The sequence below is a fragment of the Heteronotia binoei genome, chromosome 18 (genome assembly GCF_032191835.1).
Source record: "Heteronotia binoei isolate CCM8104 ecotype False Entrance Well chromosome 18, APGP_CSIRO_Hbin_v1, whole genome shotgun sequence".
Classification (NCBI taxonomy): Eukaryota; Metazoa; Chordata; class Lepidosauria; order Squamata; family Gekkonidae; genus Heteronotia; species Heteronotia binoei.
This window is the reverse complement of record NC_083240.1, coordinates 38,983,285-39,002,221: the sequence shown is the minus strand read 5'-3', so window position 1 is coordinate 39,002,221 and position 18,937 is coordinate 38,983,285. Positions and strand designations below refer to the sequence as shown.

General features: G+C 50.0%; 2 protein-coding genes across 2 annotated transcripts in view; both read right to left on the bottom strand.

Annotated features, from left to right (window-relative positions):
* Window positions 1-18,937, bottom strand: part of NXN (nucleoredoxin) — a 158,984-nt gene that overhangs the window by 7,248 nt on the left and 132,799 nt on the right. Inside the window, exons 6-7 of the mRNA XM_060259015.1 lie at window positions 15,395-15,574; window positions 5,494-5,618 (exon numbers count right to left, since the gene is read on the bottom strand). Coding sequence (XP_060114998.1) covers window positions 5,494-5,618; window positions 15,395-15,574 — 305 coding nt within the window. The remainder of the gene's footprint in view (window positions 1-5,493; window positions 5,619-15,394; window positions 15,575-18,937) is intronic.
* GLOD4 (glyoxalase domain containing 4) overlaps window positions 1-18,937 on the bottom strand; it is a 96,566-nt gene that overhangs the window by 39,327 nt on the left and 38,302 nt on the right. The gene's annotated exons all lie outside the window — the stretch shown is intronic.

Below are 18,937 nucleotides of genomic sequence, written 5' to 3'. Positions count from 1 at the left end.
AGAAAAGCAGGCTACCTGAGCTGCGTGGCCCAGATCCTGAAAGCTAACGGTGCAAGCACAAGGGAGAGGGTTCCGCAAGAGAGTGCAAGAGCAATACAACCAATATCATCATCCCAAATAACAAAATACAAATGGCGAAAGTTATTATTAACATTAATCTCAACGTACAGTTTATCCAAACTTTCTATATGGGTGAATGGTATATCTTACAAAGTTACACTAAAAAGGCAGCATGTTCCTAAGCCCAAAAGTCTCTTTATCGGGGTGGCCACATAGATGAACCTCAGCTGTTTGAGAGCTGGCAGGAAGGAAGGTGGGGGGAGAGAAGGAAGGGAGAGGCAGCAAGAAAGCAACTTTAAATGCATTCTCCAAGCTGTTAGCTGGCTTGGCTTGGCGAAGTGGTTTAAAGAGGGAAATGCCTTCTCCAAGCCAGCCAACGGGGCGGTGGGGGCTTCAAGAGCCACACAATGTGTGTGAAAGAGCCACAGTTTGGTCACTCCTGCTCTATATCAATATAAACATGAATGCCACCGAAAGGGGGGAGAACCAAATGCCCAGTAAAGTTCAGTCTTCACTTCCTAGGGTACCAAGACCCCGCCAAAGAGTATCCCGAACAAGGAGTCGACTGAGAACTTGTTCCGTATTACACGTCTCCAAGAGCACCCCCCCCCCCCGGGGTTCCAGCTGGCCCCAGACTGGCTGTTTGGCTGGATCAATTCTGTATCTAGCGATATCACAGAACAGAGACTTTTCTGTTCCTGTCAATGCCTAACAGACTGGGGTCCAATACCCGCACTCCTGGCTGAGCGAGGGATGCACAAATCGTCCCTTCTTCATATGTTGCTGCCGCCACTGTTGTCGTTTTGCCCATGGAATCGTTTGCTTCCTCGACACCATTTGACATAAAAACAATGCTAAAATCCATGTAAGTCAGATGGGGGAAGTACAGCATGAAAGAACAGAAGTTGCGCGCTAGGCTTACGGTTGGGTGTAGTGGTTAAGTGCCGAAAGTTTGGACAAACTGTACATCGATATTAATATTAATGGCAACTTTTGCCGTCTGTATTTTGCTATTCGGGGTTGCGGTACTGGCTGTATTGCTCTTGTGCCATCTTGGAAGAGAAGCTGGGTCGGCCCCGCTTAGTATTTGGATGGGAGACCTACAAGGAAGTCCAGAGGCAAACAGTGGCAGACCACCTATGGGCATCTCTTGCCGTTGTCTTGTCCCACACTCTAGCAGCAGCTGAAGAAGTCAGCAGTGACTTATGAAAACTCCCCAGTATTAAGAGCACCTCTTGCCGTAAGTTGGGGCTGGGGAATTGCACTTGCCTGTAACCTATAGCAGGGGTGGCCAACGATAGCTCTCCAGATGTTCTTTTGCCTACAACTCCCATCAGCCTCAGCCAGCATGGCCAATGGCTGGGGCTGATGGGAGTTGTAGGCAGAAAACATCTGGAGAGCTACCGTTGGCCACCCCTGCCCTATAGTAACCTTTGAGGGGTCCTGCTTTGCTGCTGTCTCCCTTGTTCTCACACACGGCCTTGTTGTGTATGTAACGTATTACGTATCTTCCACCCTGGAGCCAGACACTATGAGCATCCCAGGAAAGGAAAGGTCCCATGCAAGCACCAGTCGTTTCCGACTCTGGGGTGACGTTGCTTTCACGTTTTCACTGCAGACCTTTTTACGGGGTGGTTTGCCATTGCCTTCCCCAGTCACCTACACTTTCCCCACAGCAAGCTGGGTCCTCATTTGACTGACCTCGGAAGGATGGAAGGCTGAGTCAACCTCGAGCCGGCTACCTGAAAACCCAGCTTCCGCCGGGGATCGAACTCAGGTTGTGAGCAGAGCTTAGGACTGCAGTACTGCAGCTTTAACACTCTGCGCCACGGGGTTGTGAATATTGCTACATGAAATGGGAACTGCAGATTGATATCCCAAGGCTCCGTTATCTGGCTGACAGAGACGCTCACAGCTAGCTTGCTTCAATAGAATGGGGGCCGAGGATAACGTATGTGGGGGGGAGAAGGTGACTGGTAGATTCTGGCGGTTTTGCTTTTGAACTATTTAACAGATGGACCCCAGGTATATCTGCCCGGGCACAGGTCATGGGCCTCAGTTTCAGTAAGACCCATTAGTTAAAAAGCAGCTTTGTGTTTTCGCTTTGGGGGTTGAGTTTAGGGATTTTCTGTTCAGAGAAAGACAAGTAAAGGGAGACAGAATGGGAAGAGATGGTGGCTTAGCAGTAGAGCATCTGCTTGGTAAGCAGAAACTCCCAGGTTCAATTCCCGGCATCTCCAACTGAAAAGGGTCCAGGCAAATAGGTGTGAAAAACCTCAGCTTGAGACCCTGGAGAGCCGCTGCCAGTCTGAGTAGACAAGACTGACTTTGATGGACCGAGGGTCTGACTCAGTATAAGGCAGCTTCATATGTTCATATGTTCAAGACCCTCCCTGACTAATGTCTTGCTATCAATTAACACCTTTGATGAAAACAAAGTGTGCTGATTGGCGAAGAACTTGCAGTACCTGACACTCAGCCACAAATTTTGTTAAGTCTTTCAGGCACTCCAGGACTCTGGCTCTTTTCTGTGGCTGCCCATCGTCACCTACCTCTTGCCATGAAACCCCTAAAGCAGGGGTCCTCAAACTACGGCCCGTGGGCCAGATGCGGCCCGCTGAGGACGTTTATGCGGCCCGCCAGGTTATGGCAAAATCAGACCGGAAGTGACGTTCGACCTAAACTCGCGTTAGCAATGCACACTTCCGGCACTGGGCTGAGGTGGCGGAGACAGAGTGTGAGGTGATACCGAGGTGAGGTGAGTTCCCAGGCCGGGGTGTGTGTGGTGTGGGGAAGGGAGAGAGATGCAGAAGACGGAGAACTGACGGCCCGCGGCCTTGTACAGTAACGGCAGTCTGGCCCTCCAACAGTCTGAGGGACAGTGAGCTGGCGCCCTATTTAAAAAGTTTGAGGACCCCTGCCCTAAAGGGTCATCCTAAGTCAGCTGCAGCTTGACAGCACTTCACAAACACAAACCTGCAGCCATGGGACTCTTATTATAGCAAAATAAAACCAAAGTTCAGTGGGGCCTTAAGGACTAACAATATTTGCTTCAAAACGAAATAGTAACACTTAACTCACCAAAGCTCATATTGAAAGAAATACTAAGCCTTTTAATGCATAGGGTTGCCAAGTCCAAATCAAGAAATATCTGGGGACTTTGGGGGTGGAGCCAGGAGACTTTGGGGGGTGGAGCCAGGAGACTTTGGGGGTGGAGCCAGGAGGCTTTGGGGGGTGGAGCCAGGAGCAAGGCTGTCACAAGCGTAACTGAACTCCAAAGGGAGTTCTGGCCATCACATTTCAAGGGACCACACATATACAGTCCTTCAAGAATATCAGCGGCGACATGAATCCTAGGTTAATTCGGCAACTGAGAACTTAAGTTGAGAGCAAAAAGTTGTTGCTACGAAGTACCGAATTGCTAGAGCACGGGTTCCGGCCTAAGTTGCAGCCAGGAAGAAGGAAACCGGAAACATGGAATTAACCTAGGATTCATGTCGCCGCTGATATTCTTGAAGAATTGTACGTTAAGTGAAGTCCAGGGTGTGATCTAGACATCTATTGCCGGCTACGGTTGAATAAGCAATTTACTGTCGAGAGGAAGTAAAGATCGGCAGTGTGATTAAACGCACGGCAAGGACGTTATTGGGACCGTTGCTTTAAAACAGCACAAGTGGACATTTGCAGTTCTTAAAGAGGTATTTATGTATGCATATTCTTCTGGGAAGTTTTGAGAAATGTCGCTATGAGATGTAAGTGATATCCGAAGTAATTATGAACGAATAATTTAATTAATTCACAGCAATTTGGTGAGTGTTTCTAAACCCGGCTGGGGATTGGCGACCCTATCAGGCACCATTGGACTTTTGTTTTATCAGGACAAAGGCCCCACCAGGGTGCCAGTACTCTGGGAAAGCTCACTTTCAGCGGAATGAAGACAGTGGCTCCCCCCCCCCCCCCGCAAACATCTGGTGGTCAAAGGTAGACTGCCCTTGAATACAGCACTCCCCTGCCATTTGTCATGGAAACTGCCATCTGCATGAAAACTAACAACAGAGTACTTGAACATGGGTCAAATGCACAGCTGTTCCAGAGTTATTGCACGGACACACAATAAGGTCTGGCAACTCCCTTTCCTAAAGCAGCTGCCAACTGCTCTCTGAGCAGGAAGTAAGGCCACACTGACTGGATCTGTTCTGAGGGAAATCTCAGCAGGGGCAATTGGGTATTATTTCTTTGTTTGGAAAATTTATATCCGGCCTTTCCAGGAACCTGATCGAGGCGGCTCTCAAAGTGGAAAAAAAGGACACAATAAGCACCATCCCAAACAAAATGACCAATAACAAAGCAAGGCATAAAAAAGAAAGCAGGGCTTTTTTTGTAGTGGGAGCTCCTTTGCAGATTTGGCCACACCCTCATGATGTATTCCAGAGGCACAGGGTGCTAAAAGGGGCTTGTATGCGGGTTTGCTGAAAACAGGATTAAAGCCTGCCAAGTAAGTTCCTAAGAGCCCCGTGGTGCAGAATGGCAACGCTGCAGTACTGCAGTCAGAGCCATCTCCTCACAACCGGAGTTCGATCTCAGTGGAAGCCGGTTCAGGTTGCCGGCTCGAGGTTGAGCCTTCCATCCTTCCGAGGTTGGTAAAATGAGTCCCCAGCTTGCTGGGGGGGGGGGGGGGGGGAAGTGTTGATGACTAGAAAAAGGCAACGGCAAACCACCCCGTAAAAAGTCTGCTGTGAAAACGTTGCAAAAGCAACGTCACCCCAGAGTCGGAAACGACTGGTGCTTTACCTTTAAGTAAGTTCCCATCTTAGAGAGCCAGTTTGGTGTAGTGGTTAAGGGTGCGGACTCTTATCTGGGAGAACTGGGTTTGATTCCCCACTCCTCCACTTGCACCTGCTGGAATGGCCTTGGGTCAGCCATAGCTCTCGCAGGAGTTGTCCTTGAAAGGGCAGCTTCAGCCTCACCCACCTCACAGGGTGTCTGTTGTGTGTGGAGGGGGAAGGCAAAGGAGATTGCGAGCCGCTCTGAGACTCTGAGATTCAGAGCGAAGGGTGGGCTATAAATCCAATATCTTCGTAAGGCAGGATCTGTACTTGAAATCTGGGGATTTGCTGGCTTCTGTGCACAGCCGCTAAACACTTCCCCGCATTTTTTTTCCCTGTGTGCAATCAGCCGTATTTCCCTTTTCCAAAAATCAATTCTGGGAACTACTGTTTGGCAAAAGGGTCCTGAGAATACAGCCAGACAGGCCCACTTCCGCACGACCTCCAAACTACAGTTTCTTAGCAAGAAATGGTCTATCACCGAGTCTTTAGCGCCATCCCCACCCACATCCAACAATGTATTCATTGCTGGAGAGCGAACAGAAACCCACCCCCCACCATGCCTCTCCAGGACCTTCCCTCCCCGCCCCCCACCTGCCCACAATACCTCTCCAGCCACAAAGAACAGCAGCGGGGCCTCCTCGTCTTTGGCTCTGTATTTGGCAATTATTTTCTCAGCAATGGGCTGGATGAGCTGCTTGGCCGCTTCGGACTCTCCGTCGTCATCAGAATCTGTAAGGAAAGAGAGAAGGCAGAAGGGAGGTCAGGCTCCGATCTGCCAAGAGGCTGTTTGGGGTACGTTGTGGGTGGGGGACATACAGGGATTCCAGGCCCACCTGCGAAGTTTCACGCAAAATAAAAGTTCTTTGGGAGCTCGAAGGTTCCAGGCCCTCAGTTTGTTAGCTCCTGTATTTTTGCAATTCACGAGCACAGGACAATGAGGACCAGCAACTTGCTCAGCAGTATTTAAAGTGAAAGCCCCAAATACAAAGGAGAACTGGGTTTTGCTAATTCCACAACATGCTGTGGCTTTTCTATACTCCTCAGTGTCTGGCAGCCAGCACAGCAACCTGGACCCTGGATTGAAAGCAAGGCTCTTTTTTTTGTAAGCTCTTGGGAGGTCTGGCTACATCAGGGGTGTGGCCTAATATGCAAAGGAGCTCCTGCTAGAATTCTACCACAGCCCACAAGACAGGCGGGTTGCAAGCGGCTCGTTTCAGAAGCTGCAAAAAGCAAGCCTCGCTTTTCCTAAACTCAACTGCTGGCTGAACAAAATAGGAGCCCAGTTGCACCTTTAAGACCAACTTCAACTTGACTCCTACTTTGTTCTACTACTTCAGACCCGCACGGCTGCCCACTTGGACCTATCAACTGCTGGCTGCCTGTTTGTTGTCTCAGCCCAATCAGAGCAGTTCTCCCAGGAGAGGTTCCGGGGGGGCGGGCTCACCCATCCCACCCTGTTATTTAAAACAGAGGACGGACTCCGGGAACCCCCCTACCCCAGCCTTGGCTGCATCTGTGAGATTATTAATGGGATAAATTTCCCCACCAGTCCCAGCCCAGCTTCCTGGCTGACCTCCCCTGCGACTTTTCCTCAGATGCTAAAACAATTAACAACAGACAAGTGGCAAGCCGGGGTGAAGCCCATGCACGTTCCCCCCTCCCTCCCCCTCCGCAAGGCCTTCTGGCTGCTCCGAGGCCCCCTTTATTTGGTTAAAGCAGGGGTGTGGAACTCATTTGTTATAAGGGCCGGATCTGATATAAATGAGACCTTGTTGGGCTGGGTCATGTCAGGTTGGGCCGGGCCATATCAAGCCAGGCCACGGGTATACCTATTTAAGATTCTGTAGCAGAAATGTAAACTTTATAAAGGACACAGACAAACAATTGAAGATTTAAAAAAAAAAAAACCCTTAAAACACGCTTAAAATGTTAGCATTTATTGGTCTGAAAGGTGCTTTCTTTGTCTTTCTCCCATGGGATCCAGGGAACTGGGCAAAGGAAGTTCTGGCTTTTTCCTTCCTTCCCCAGGAGGGGGGGGTGGAATCCTCAGCCTATAGAAGGAAGTTAGCTCTGTAGCTCTGCTGTGCGATTGAGAGAGCCTGGAAAAAAAGTTCTGCCTTCTTCCTAAAGGGAGGAGGTTCAGCCAATGGAGAACATAGACGTTTTGCTCTGTAGCTCCTGTGCAACTGAGCAAGCCTGGCAAAGCAAGCTGTTATGCAGAAGAAAGCAAGAGAGAAGGAAGCAGATGACAGTTGCTCGGGGGCCTGATAGGAGCCCTCTGGGAGCCTGATTCGGTCCCTGGGCCACATGTATGACACCCCTTGGGTTAAAAGGTGTTGCGACACAAGGGAAAACAGGAGGGGGAGAGCATCGTAACGTACAACCCTTTTGGCAGCATGGAGGCACTAGAGGGGGCTCCCTCCCCCCCCCCCCCCGAACATGGGATGGGAGCCTTCCAGCACAGTTTTGGAGACCTTTCGGAAAAGGTTTACAGCCACAGGCAAGGTCTGTGTGCATGCCACACACACAAAAAAAATGCAAGAGAAAAAAGCGCAAAACTCGGCTGTCTGACAAAAAGCTGCTCTGCTTTCTTCTTCTTCCAAGTCTCCAGGACTTCTGATTGCAAAGATATGCCTCAAAAGGGGATTTGGTCTCACACGGTGCAGCAGCTGCCAGTTTGAACATCCCCTCTCTCACAAGCACCCCCTCTTCTCTCTTTCTCTGCATTATATAACACTGGCCTGCCTTACAGGGTTGTTGTATGAAACACGGAAAACTCCCAGGGAAGCGCATGCAGTGCTGAGAGCAGCAAAGGCAGGCCTGTTTTCCTCCCACCCTCAAGGCTTGAAAAGGGCGGACTGACAAGTAGGGGCAGCTCTTGGGGCCAATTACGAGGGTTTGGCACTGGCAATTGCTCCCCGGGGGCTGTTTTGCCAGCTCCTGGGCCTACTCCCTGTATTCATCTTCCCCTCCCCTCCCCTCCCCAGCTCAGCCTGCTGAACTGCTGCCCACCCCCCTCTCCTTTGCTCCTGCTGCCTGCTGAGAAAACAGCTCCGTGCAGAGCCCCCGGTCTGTCATTAGGAAGACAGGCGCCATCAATCACCCAGGGAGGGAGCCCAGCCAGCTATTCCCTCCCCCGGGCTACAAAAGACAAGCACGGGAGGGTTCTGGTTGGCTCAGGCTCTGGAGCTCAGCTTTACTGAATAAATAACCAAAGCCACACGGGGAGGGGGGGAGAGGGGCCGGCAGCAGGTTATGAATTACTGGGGGGGGGGGGGTGGCAGGGAAAGGCATGCAGAGATGCCCCCCTTTCAAAAACTGGACAGGAGGGCTTTATTTCCAGACAGAAAAGAGAGAGAGAGAGAGACAGACAGATAGAGAGAGACAGAGAGAGATGGTCAGGTTGACGCTCATCCTGTTTCCATTTCTGCTGAACAGGATTGCCTCTCTTTTTTTATTGTTTCAGAGCCAAGTGAGAAGTGACAGCGCGCCCAGCCAGGTGCTTAAAGCCGGATCTGCCGTAATTGCGCAGAAACCAGGGCAGGCGTGGTCGCCCGTGGCGGCGGGCGATCTGTGCAGATACCTTTCTGCAGACTGGGAATCCACTCGGGGCGTTTGGCGAAGCAGCCGCAAAGGTTTCAGCCAGAACATCACTGCTAGTTTCTTAAGGTGCCGGGGGGGGGGGGGGGAGCTCCTTTTTGGGGGGTAGAAGGGGAAAGCCCACGGTAACGGCGGAAGAAGTGTGCAGACGAGGGGCTCAGGGCCCGGTGCCTCCCTCTACCTGGAGTGACCTCCCCGTGCCCCTTGCATTTTCCTTCCAGTTGGGACCCTGGAGAGCAGAAGCAAACCTGTCTGGGGTAGGCAGTAAGCCAAGGGCAGGGGGAGAATTCTGCCTCCCTTCTCCCGAAAGCATCAGATCTGAACCTCAGTTTCTGTGCCGTTTCAGCAGATCTGGACTTTCCAATATATATTTCTTCAAATGTACAAACATATCCTGTTATGGAGAAATGTTTATATAAGGCCACAGGCTTCTGTTCATGATTAAAGAGTAACTGTAATCCAACAGTCCATTGGGAGTGGGGGTGGGTTGGAATCAGACCCGTGAAGGAAGAAGTCAAGAAAATGTGAAATTATTCAATGAAAGCAGCCCAGGGAAGTCGCCCGTATTTTTATCCCATGGTGCTGCTTCGCGACACTCAACCCAAAATATTGTGAACGCTTGTTAATTTGGAAACAGAGTTTTTGTGGGCCTGGTAAAACCCCCCTTGTTCCAAGATGACGGCAATTTTCTTCTGGTAGCTAAAACAATCTGTCCGTAAAATGCTTGCCTTTTCCAGATCTGAAACTGCGAGGAGGATGCCAAAGTTTGCTTCTCAAAAAGGAAACAAACAGATGTGAATATTGAATTTCCTACACGACCGAAAGCCAAAAGCATCTTGGGAGATCAGTTCTCTCGTAAACGAGCGCCATAATCTGTGGAGCTGAGAGAAGGCACCGTCTCCTTCCAGGGCCAACACGGACTGCCAGATTTCTCTCCCCTCCGCCCCGTTCCTAGCTGGCCCCAGATTGGCTCTTTGGCTGGATCAATTCAGTATCTAGCGATAACACAGAACAGAAGGGACTTTTCCATTCCATTCCTGTAAATGCCAAGCAGACTTGGGTCCAATACCCGCACTTCTGGCTGAGTGAGGGATGCACAAATCGTCCCTTCTTCATTTTCCATATGTTGCTGCTGCTGCTGTTGTCATTTCGCCCATGGAATCGTTTGCTTCCTCGACACCATTTGACATAAAAATGCTAAAATCCATGTAAGTTAGATGGGGAAAGTACAGCATTAAAGAATAGAAGTTATACGCTAGGCTTACAGTTGGGTGTAGTGGTTAAGGGTGCGCTTTCACATGCACACATACTTCCTCAGATGAACATAAGAGAAGCCATGTTGGATCAGGCCAACGGCCCATCAAGTCCAACACTCTGTGTCACACAGTGGCAAAAATTTTTATATACACACATACACTGTGGCTAATAGCCACTGATGGACCTGTGCTCCATATATTTATCTAAACCCTTCTTGAAGGTGCCTATACTTGTGGCCGCCACCACCTCCTGTGGCAGTGAATTCCACATGTGCACATGAAAGATCATACCTTGAATAAAACGTTGTCTTAAAGATGCCACTAGACTCAAAATTTGTTCTACAAACACATCAGATGGAGATCTGCAGCCGTCCCCAGGTTATGTTGCAGCGTGGGGAATCAGACTCCGGTTCCTCCTGTTTATCCCGTTCTTCTAGGATAAAACCACGACATGTCACTGCAGAAGCAGACTTTCCCTCCGTGGTCAAAGCAGTGGTTTAGACGAGGCTGCCAAAGAAGAACCGGTTAAAAGGGGGCAATCCGGGGCAACTGTGCCCACGATGAAAGAAGCCGCATTTTGAAGAGCTCAGGCAAACGCCGGGCACTTTATAAAAGGATCAGGGGATGAAGCGCAAGATCAAGCGGAGAACAAAGATCCGATTACATGGGAGGGGGGGCAGATTCCACGCTTGCCCCCCTTTCTGCCCTGCGCCTGTCACTGCTTCAAACCCAGAGCCCTAGGAGAGCTTCCACGCAAGAGCTTCGAGAGAGGGGAACTGGCCCCGCACCATGGGGGATGACAAACGATCTGGCATTCAGACACAGCGTGAGGCCTTGGAGCCAGGGCTTCAAGGGAGGGAAGCATGAATGAGGCTTCCAGAGCTGCCATTCTCCGAAGAGTAATGGGGCACAGTCCCCGATGCAGAGCGAAACAGCTCATCCAATTAACGTACAACGTCTCCCGGGGTTGGGAGGGGTTGTCTGGGCAAAACGTGGCTTCCTAACGTTTCCTCACTCCTGCTCAGCCAGAGCTTTTGAGGGGGTGGAAAAGCAGCTATCACCTAGGGATGGGAGGGCGTGGGGGGGGGGGACACTAGCTAGTAGCAGGCAGAAGATCAGGATGAGGGGGTGTGACTGACTGTTGGAACTCACAGCCCCAAAATGGGAGACTGGAGTCCAAAATCCCCACCAGCATGACTGAAGGATGGATGGAACAAATTCATGGAAGAAAGGATGGAGCAAATTCATGGAAGCAGGGCTTTTTTTGTAGCAGGAACTCCTTTGCATATTCGGTCACACTCCTCTGATGTAGCCAATCCTCCAAGAGCTTAAAAAGTCCCCTGTGCAAGCGCCAGTCATGTCCAACTCTGGGGTAATATCACATCACAACGTTTTCACGGCAGACTTTTTATGGGGCGGTTTGCCCTTGCCTTCCCCAGTCCTCTACACTTTCCCCCCGGCAAGTTGGGGACTTTGACCGACCTCGGAAGGATGGAAGGCTGAGTCAATCTGGAGCCGGCTACCTGATCCCGGCTTCCGCCGGGATCAAACCCCGGTCTTGAGCAGAGAGCTTCGACTGCGGTACTGCAGCTTTACCACTCTACTCTAGGGCCTGCTGTAAGCTCCAGGAGGACGGGTTACATCAGGGGTGTGTGGCCTAATATGCAAAGGAGCCCCTGCTAGAATTCCTTACAGGGCTCTTCATACAGGGCCTACTGTAAGCTCCAGGAGGATTGGTTACATCCAGGGGGTGTGGCCTAATAGGCAAAGGAGGTCCTGCTAGAATTCCTTCCAGGGCTCTTCTTACAGGGCTTACTGTAAGCTCCAGGAGGATTGGCTACATCCAGGGGGTGTGGCTTAATAGGCAAAGGAGGTCCTGCTAGAATTCCTTACAGGGCTCTTTGTACAGGGCCTACTGTAAGCTCCAGGAGGATTGGCTACATCCAGGGGGTGTGGCTTAATAGGCAAAGGAGGTCCTGCTAGAATTCTTTACAGGGCTCTTCGTACAGGGCCTACTGTAAGCTCCAGGAGGATTGGCTACATCCAGGGGGTGTGGCCTAATAGGCAAAGGAGGTCCTGCTAGAATTCTTTACAGGGCTCTTCGTACAGGGCCTACTGTAAGCTCCAGGAGGATTGGCTACATCAGGGGTGCGTGGCCTAATATGCAAAGGAGTTCCTCCTACCAAAAATAGCCCTGCACGGAAGCTGAGGCTACACCAAAGGCTGCAAGATGGAACCGCTGTTTCCAGAGGACTTCTGAATGGGACCTGCAGGGGACCCAGCAGGAAAGTCTCGTTTCCCACGCCTTGATGATGAGTGTCCCCAAAAAAGCAGCTGCAGAAAATAGAAGGCAGGGATTCAATGAGGCCACCTCGGTCTGATCCTGCTAGGTTGTTTTTATCACACCTTGGGGAGAACACCCAACCCTGAGCCCGAAAACAACACAACAAATAATTACGCCTCAAGCTGAGGTAAGTTCCGTCCCACTGCATGCAAAGTTTTGCAGCCGGAAAGAGAGATGTCAATTAAGAAGAAGACGACTGCAGATTTATACCCCGCCCTTCTCTCTGAATGAGAGACTCAGAGCGGCTTACAATCTCCATTATTGTCTCTCCCCCAAAACAGACACCCTGTGAGGTGGGTGGGGCTGAGAGAGCTCTCCCAGAAGCTGCCCTTTTCAAGGACAACTCCTACAAGCGCTATGGCTGCCCCAAGGCCATTCCAGCAGCTGCAAATGGAGGAGTGGGGAATCAAACCCGGTTCTCCCAGTTAAGAGTTTGCACCCTTAACCACTACGCCAAACCGTAAGCCTAGTGCGCAACTTATATTCTTTCATGCTGTACTTTCCCCATCTGACTTACATGGATTTTAGCATTGTTTTTATGTCAAATGGTGTTGAGGAAGCAAACGAATCCATGGGCAAAATGACAACAGTGGCGGCAGCAACATATGGACAATGAAGACGGGACGATTTGTGCATTCCTCAGCCAGAAGTGCGGGTATTGGAGCCCAGTCTGCTTGGCGTTCACAGGAATGGAATGGAAAAAAGTTTCTTCTGTAGCTACTGAATCGATCCAGCCAACAATCTCCTATTTCGTCTCCCCCACGACAGTCACCCCGTTAGGTAGGTGGGGCTGAGAGAGCTTTTTACAGCAGCTGCCCTTTCAAGGACAACTACGAGAGCTCTGGCTGACCCAAGGCCATTCCGGCAGGTGCAGGTGGAGGAGTGGGGAATCAAACCCAATTCCCCAGATAAGAGTCTGCGCACTTCACCACTGCACCAAACTGGCTCTTAAGGATGCTGCAAGATCGTACCTCATCTCCTAGGTGTAGGGAAGGACAAAGCTCCAGGCAGGGTGCTGAATGGCTCCCCTACCTCTTCGTGGCCATCAGAAGTCATATTCCATGCCCAGACCCGGATGGCCCAGGTAAGCAAGAAAGCCCATGCGGAGCAACGCAGAAACACGTGAAGCTCCCCCACCCCCACTTTGTCAAGAATGCCTCTCACCATGATTCTGCAGGGAAGAGAACTAGGCTTGTATGTAACCTGTAGTGACCTTTGGGGTCCTTCCTGGCTGCTATCTCCTTGCGCTCACACACTGGTCTGTTACGTCCCCAACCTATCAGGTCTCCACTTCCACCCTGAGAACAAGCACTGAGGGCCTCCAAGGCCACCGACAATATCTCATTCACGAAAACATGGACTCAGGGGTGATGTGAGAGAGTTACAAGATTCTGCACAGGGATAGAGAAGGTAGAGAAAGAAGTCCTTTTCTCCCTTTCTCACAATACAAGAACTCCTGGACATTCAATTAAATGGCTGAGCAGTCGGGTGAGAATGGATAAAAGGAAGCACTTCTTCACCCAAAGGGTGATTCACACGTGGAATTCACAGCCGCAGGAGGTGGCGGCGGCTACAAGCATAGCCAGCTTCAAGAGGAGATTAGATAAGCATATGGAGCAGAGGCCCATCAGTGGCTATTAGCCACAGCGTATTGTTGGAACTTTCTGTCTGGGGCAGTGATGCTCTGTATTCTTGGTGCTTGGGGGGGGGCACAGTGGGAGGGTTTCTAGTGTCCTGGCCCTGCTGGTGGACCTCCTGATGGCACCTGGGGTTTTTTTGGGCCACTGTGTGACACAGAGTGTTGGACTGGATGGGCCATCGGCCTGATCCAACATGGCTTCTCTTATGTTCTTATGACTCTCATGGTTTCGTTTCTGCTGGGTTAGGGGGGCTTGAATGACTGGCGGGGGGGGGGGGGGAAGGCGATTGGTAGGTTTTGGCACTTTCGCTTTCAAAGTATGTAACGGATGGAGCCCAGGGATATCGGTTGGGTTTCTGATGCAATTTCACTTCCTGCTGTCATGAGTTAATTAAATGTTTGTATATGCATGCTGATGTTTAGCCAGTGAGTAGGTAGAGCCAATGAGAGTGTTTGCACGTACTTCCTTCCAAGGCTAGGTGTCAATATGCATAGTGACCATTCAGGGAGAGCCCTAATAGGCTGATCCATATATTTGGGTGGTGGTCTGAAGGAAACCATTTGGTCAGTTTTATTGTCCTTTGCATAAAGCCCTTAGATCTCCATGCAGTTAGAGTTTGGACTCTTGAGAGTCGAGATGTAGTCTAAAAGTTAGAAAGGAAAATGAATCCTTCTTTGTTTTCTAGAAATCCCAGTTAACCCTTTCCTCATTAGAAAAGTAAACTACTTTTATTCTTAAGCTAAAACGTGTGCCTGGCTTGTTTATTTGTGGTTCTCTCCATGCTACTCTGCTAAAGGTATATGTAAAACCCCAACAATATCTCTGTGGGCTGGAACCTCTGACTTTCGTTTCAGCAAGACCTGTTTGCCTGCCACATCTCTGCTTATTCAATAAAGGCCCTTATGAAAACAGAGGAGTGTTGATTGGTGACGAAGGAACGTGCAGAACTTGGCACACTCCCGGCTTGGGCTAAAAGGCTACTTCAAGGAGACTGTCATGCGGTCTGAGAGGAAACACTCCAAGGGCACCAGCAGAGCTCTTGGCTTTTAATGGGAGATGCTGAGGATCCAGATGTGAGACTCCACGCCTCCACAACATGCGCTCTGTCACTGCTCCCACCTGGATAGCCCAGGCAAGCCAGATCTCGGAAGCTAAGCAGGGCCAACTATGGCAAGTACCTGGATGGGAGGCTGGGGCAGGCTTCATTCAGCCACTTCTCCGAAGATCCTCCAGACCCCCAGTAGGTCAATCACCAGAGGCCACCACCATGACTTTCAGGTGCAGACACACACACACGCCCCTCTCACACACACACATTTAAAAAAAAAATACCAAAAGATTCATATTCCACCTTCCACTCTCCCACCTTGGCGAGGGAAGCTCTCAAGAGTATCTTCATACTCGTGAGCTTCTGGATGCTTTAAAAAGTATAGATTGTTAAGATTTCTGCAGGCCTTATGGGACAGTGACGCAAAATGCAAACACACACAGAGCCATTGCTACCACCCTCTACAGTTAGGTGTACAGGAAGGGCGGGGAGAAGAAGAGACAGAGTGAGAGACAGAGACAAAGAGACAGAGACAGACAGATAGACAGAGACAAAGAGAGAGAGAGACACACAGACAGACAGAGAGTCTTCCCACTGGGATCCTGGGGGTTCCATACCCACAAAAAGAACAAGGCACGGGCCCTCATTCAGGTGCACAGCGTTGGCCTCCGTCAGCTCCAGGACAGGCTTGGGGTGCCAGGGGAACTCCCGGCAATCCAGGTCGTTCAGGACTTCTACCCGGCCTTGCCGCGTAATCACCTCGCCCTTGGGATCCAGGATGATGAGAGTTGGGATACCTGCAGCGGAAAACCAGTCCGGGGAAGGGGAAGGAGAAAGAGAAGAGTTTTCATCGCTGGGATCATGAGAGCAACCAGGAAAGCCACGAAGAGCTCTTTTCCATGAGCAACCCCCCCCACCCTGTCCAAACTGACCCAGGCCCGCGCAGAAAGTAGTCGGACTGCAGGCGGAAGAATCTTACAGCCTGAGATCCGTCATGAACACACAAAGCACCAGGGCTGAAAAGGACTCTTAGCTTTACCTCACACTTCAGGCCTTCGCTGCAGTTGAATGAGGAACGTGGGCCTTTGAAGCCTCAGATGCCCCATACCAGGAGTGGAATTCTAGCAGGAGCTCCTTTGCATATTAGGCCACACACCCCTGATGTAGCCAATCCTCCAAGAGCTTACAAGGCTCTTTTTTGTAAGCTCTTGGAGGATTGGCTACATCAGGGGTGTGTGGCCTAATATGCAAAGGAGCTCCTGCTAGAATTCCACCCCTGCCCCAAATCATGAGAGTGCCTGCCCCGCACTTCCCAGGAAGCCGTCTCCTATGGGCTGCTGGATCCCAGGGCCCAGGGGTGGAGGAAAGAGGAGAAGCATCACCAGGAAGCTGACCTCCAACCATTGGACATGAAGCTGCGTTGCTCAGAGCTGGACTGGCAGCCGAGGCCTTGCCTAGCTCTTGTGAGCCGCTAGTGGGAGGTGATGTTGGGGACTGATCTCTCAGCAGACCACACCCCCTCATGTAGCCAATCTTCCTGGAGCTTACAGCAGGCCCTGTACTAAGAGCCCTGTAAGCTCTTGGAGGATTGGCTACATCAGGGAGGTGTGGCCTAATATGCAAAGGAGTTCCTGCTACAAAAATAGCCCTGGACAATGCGTATGTTCTGCTACTGCGCCCCGGCCCCCTTATTATTTCAGCCCCCCGTGGAACACACAAAGCTGCCTTGTACTTTGTTGGCGCTCTGGTGCCCTGACTAATATTTGGAAAGGTGACCTCCAAGGAATGTCAGGGTTGTGACGCAGAGGCAGGCAATGGCAAACCACCTCTGAAACATCTGCCTTAAAAAAACAAGTCTAGCTCGCCACCTAGTGGTGCATTATGCTAACAGAGTTAGAACATCTGGCTGCCGGACCATCTTAGGATCTCCTGACTGATCTACACATGCTGCCATGCAATATTATTATTATTATTATTATTTATTACACTGGTTCAGTCAGGCAGTGGTTCTTAACCTCTGGAAACCCAAAGATTCCCCCATTCCAATATTTTTGCAGGCTTCCACACCCACCCCTAGCAGCGTCCCATGTGCCAGACAGCCCCCTTTCAAAGTATACAGTGAACCACATGTGCAGAGGCTTTCATCCTCTGGTGTTCTCAAAACGGTGAGAATCGCATCAGCTACCCCTTCAAAGCAAAATTCCAGTGTTTGTGCTGCCTGTACGTGGGCTGCAAGGTAAGGTCGCAGAGGATAGCTGATTCCATAGGGCCACCACCCAGAAGGACCTGCTTTGACTGCTTAAGTGGGAGGGACTTTGTGCACAAGCCAGCATGGCACATCCTGATTGGTTAGCAGCTTTGAGGAATTTGTAAGAAGGAGCATGAGGGAAAAAACTTTCAGAGCAGCTCATGCAAACAGAGAAAAACCAGCCTCACACAAACACACAAAAATGAAGTTCCGGTATGCACTTGAAAGCTGCCACTGTCCGGTATGGTCAATATTTTGCATGGGAAATCAGAATGAAAACCAGTTCAGTTTGTCAACGATTGACTGCATTCAACTTGTGCACCTTAGAGCTCCTAGGACCGAACGACTGGATCCTCTGGCAACCCAGCAATGCGTTTTTCCAAATCCCAGTCAGAAAAACGCTGCTCTGGGGAATGGGGCCAAAGAGCTTTCCCCTGCTCTGTCACAAAGCTCTCACCGCTCTTAAGAGAAACACACAAACAAGACAGAGCCAGCCATGTGTTCACTGAACCTAACTTGGGAAGGAAGGCTTTAGAAGAAATCTCTTAAATAAACAGAACTGCAAAGCTTAAAAAGCGCCGTGGGCTTGAAAATCTCCGCCAAGCAGAAGGAACTAAAGTCAGGCTAGAACGCGATCCCAGCAGGCTGGTTGCGAAAGAACACACTGATATCCTTGCCAACATCCTTTGTACGTTCTATCCCAGATAAATGCATGGGGAATTAAGGGGGCTGGCTGGCACCCAGAAATGTTTAAATTCTGACTTTTAATGGGTTGTGTAATTGGTTTTTTTTTAAATGGTTGTTTTATTTATATGGCTTTATCTGTATGTATGTATGTGTATATATATATATACACACACACACACACACACACATATATATATATATATATATATATATATATATATATATATATATATATATATATATATATATATATATATATTTAGTATAATTGTATTTATATTGCGAGCCACTTTGAGTCCTGCAACGAAGAAAAGGTAGTTAAAAACTTCTGATGAAATAAATAATTCACAATTCCTATCCGATAAGAAACTGCTGTGGCCCACCTCGCAGGGCTGTTGTGAAAGCAGAACACCATGTTGGGAAGTGTTTAGCAAGTTGTTGGGGGAGTTTTTAGAGCCACAAACGATCATAGAATCATAGAGCCGGAAGGGGACCTCCAGGGTCATCTAGTCCAACCCCCTGCACGATGCAGGAACCTCACAAATACTTCCCCCTAAATTCACAGGATCCTCATTGCTGTCAGATGGCCATCTAGCCTCTGTTTAAAGACCTCCAAGGAAGGAGAGCCCACCACCTCCTGAGGAAGCCTGTTCCATTGAGGAATCGCTCTAACTGTCAGGAAGTTCTTCCTAATGTTGAGCTGGAAACTCTTTTGATATAATGACAACCCGTTGGATCTGGTCCTACCTTCTGGGGCCACAGAAAACAATTCCACACCATCCTCTATAGGACAGCCTTTCAAGTCCTTGAAGATGGTGATTATATCACCTCTTAGCCGCCTCCTCTCCAGGCTAAACGTCCCCAGCTCATTCAACCTTTCTTCATAGGACTTGGTCTCCAGACCCCTCACCATCTCCGTCGCCCTCCTCTGGACCCGTTCCGATTACATGAATGTTAGCAGAAAGAAGAACAGGACTGGATTTCACCAGAACACCCTTCCTTCAGGAGGTCAGTCATCAGAAAGGACAGCTCTATCACAATAGCAATGAGTCAGAAGAGCTAAATGAAGAAGACGACCGCAGATTTATACCCCACCCCTTCTCTCTGAATCAGAGTCTCGGAAAGATAATCTCCTTTATCTTCTTCCCCCACAACAAACCCCCTGTGAGGTGGGTGGGGCTGAGAGGGGTCTCCCAGCAGCTGTCCTTTCAAGGACAGCTCCTGC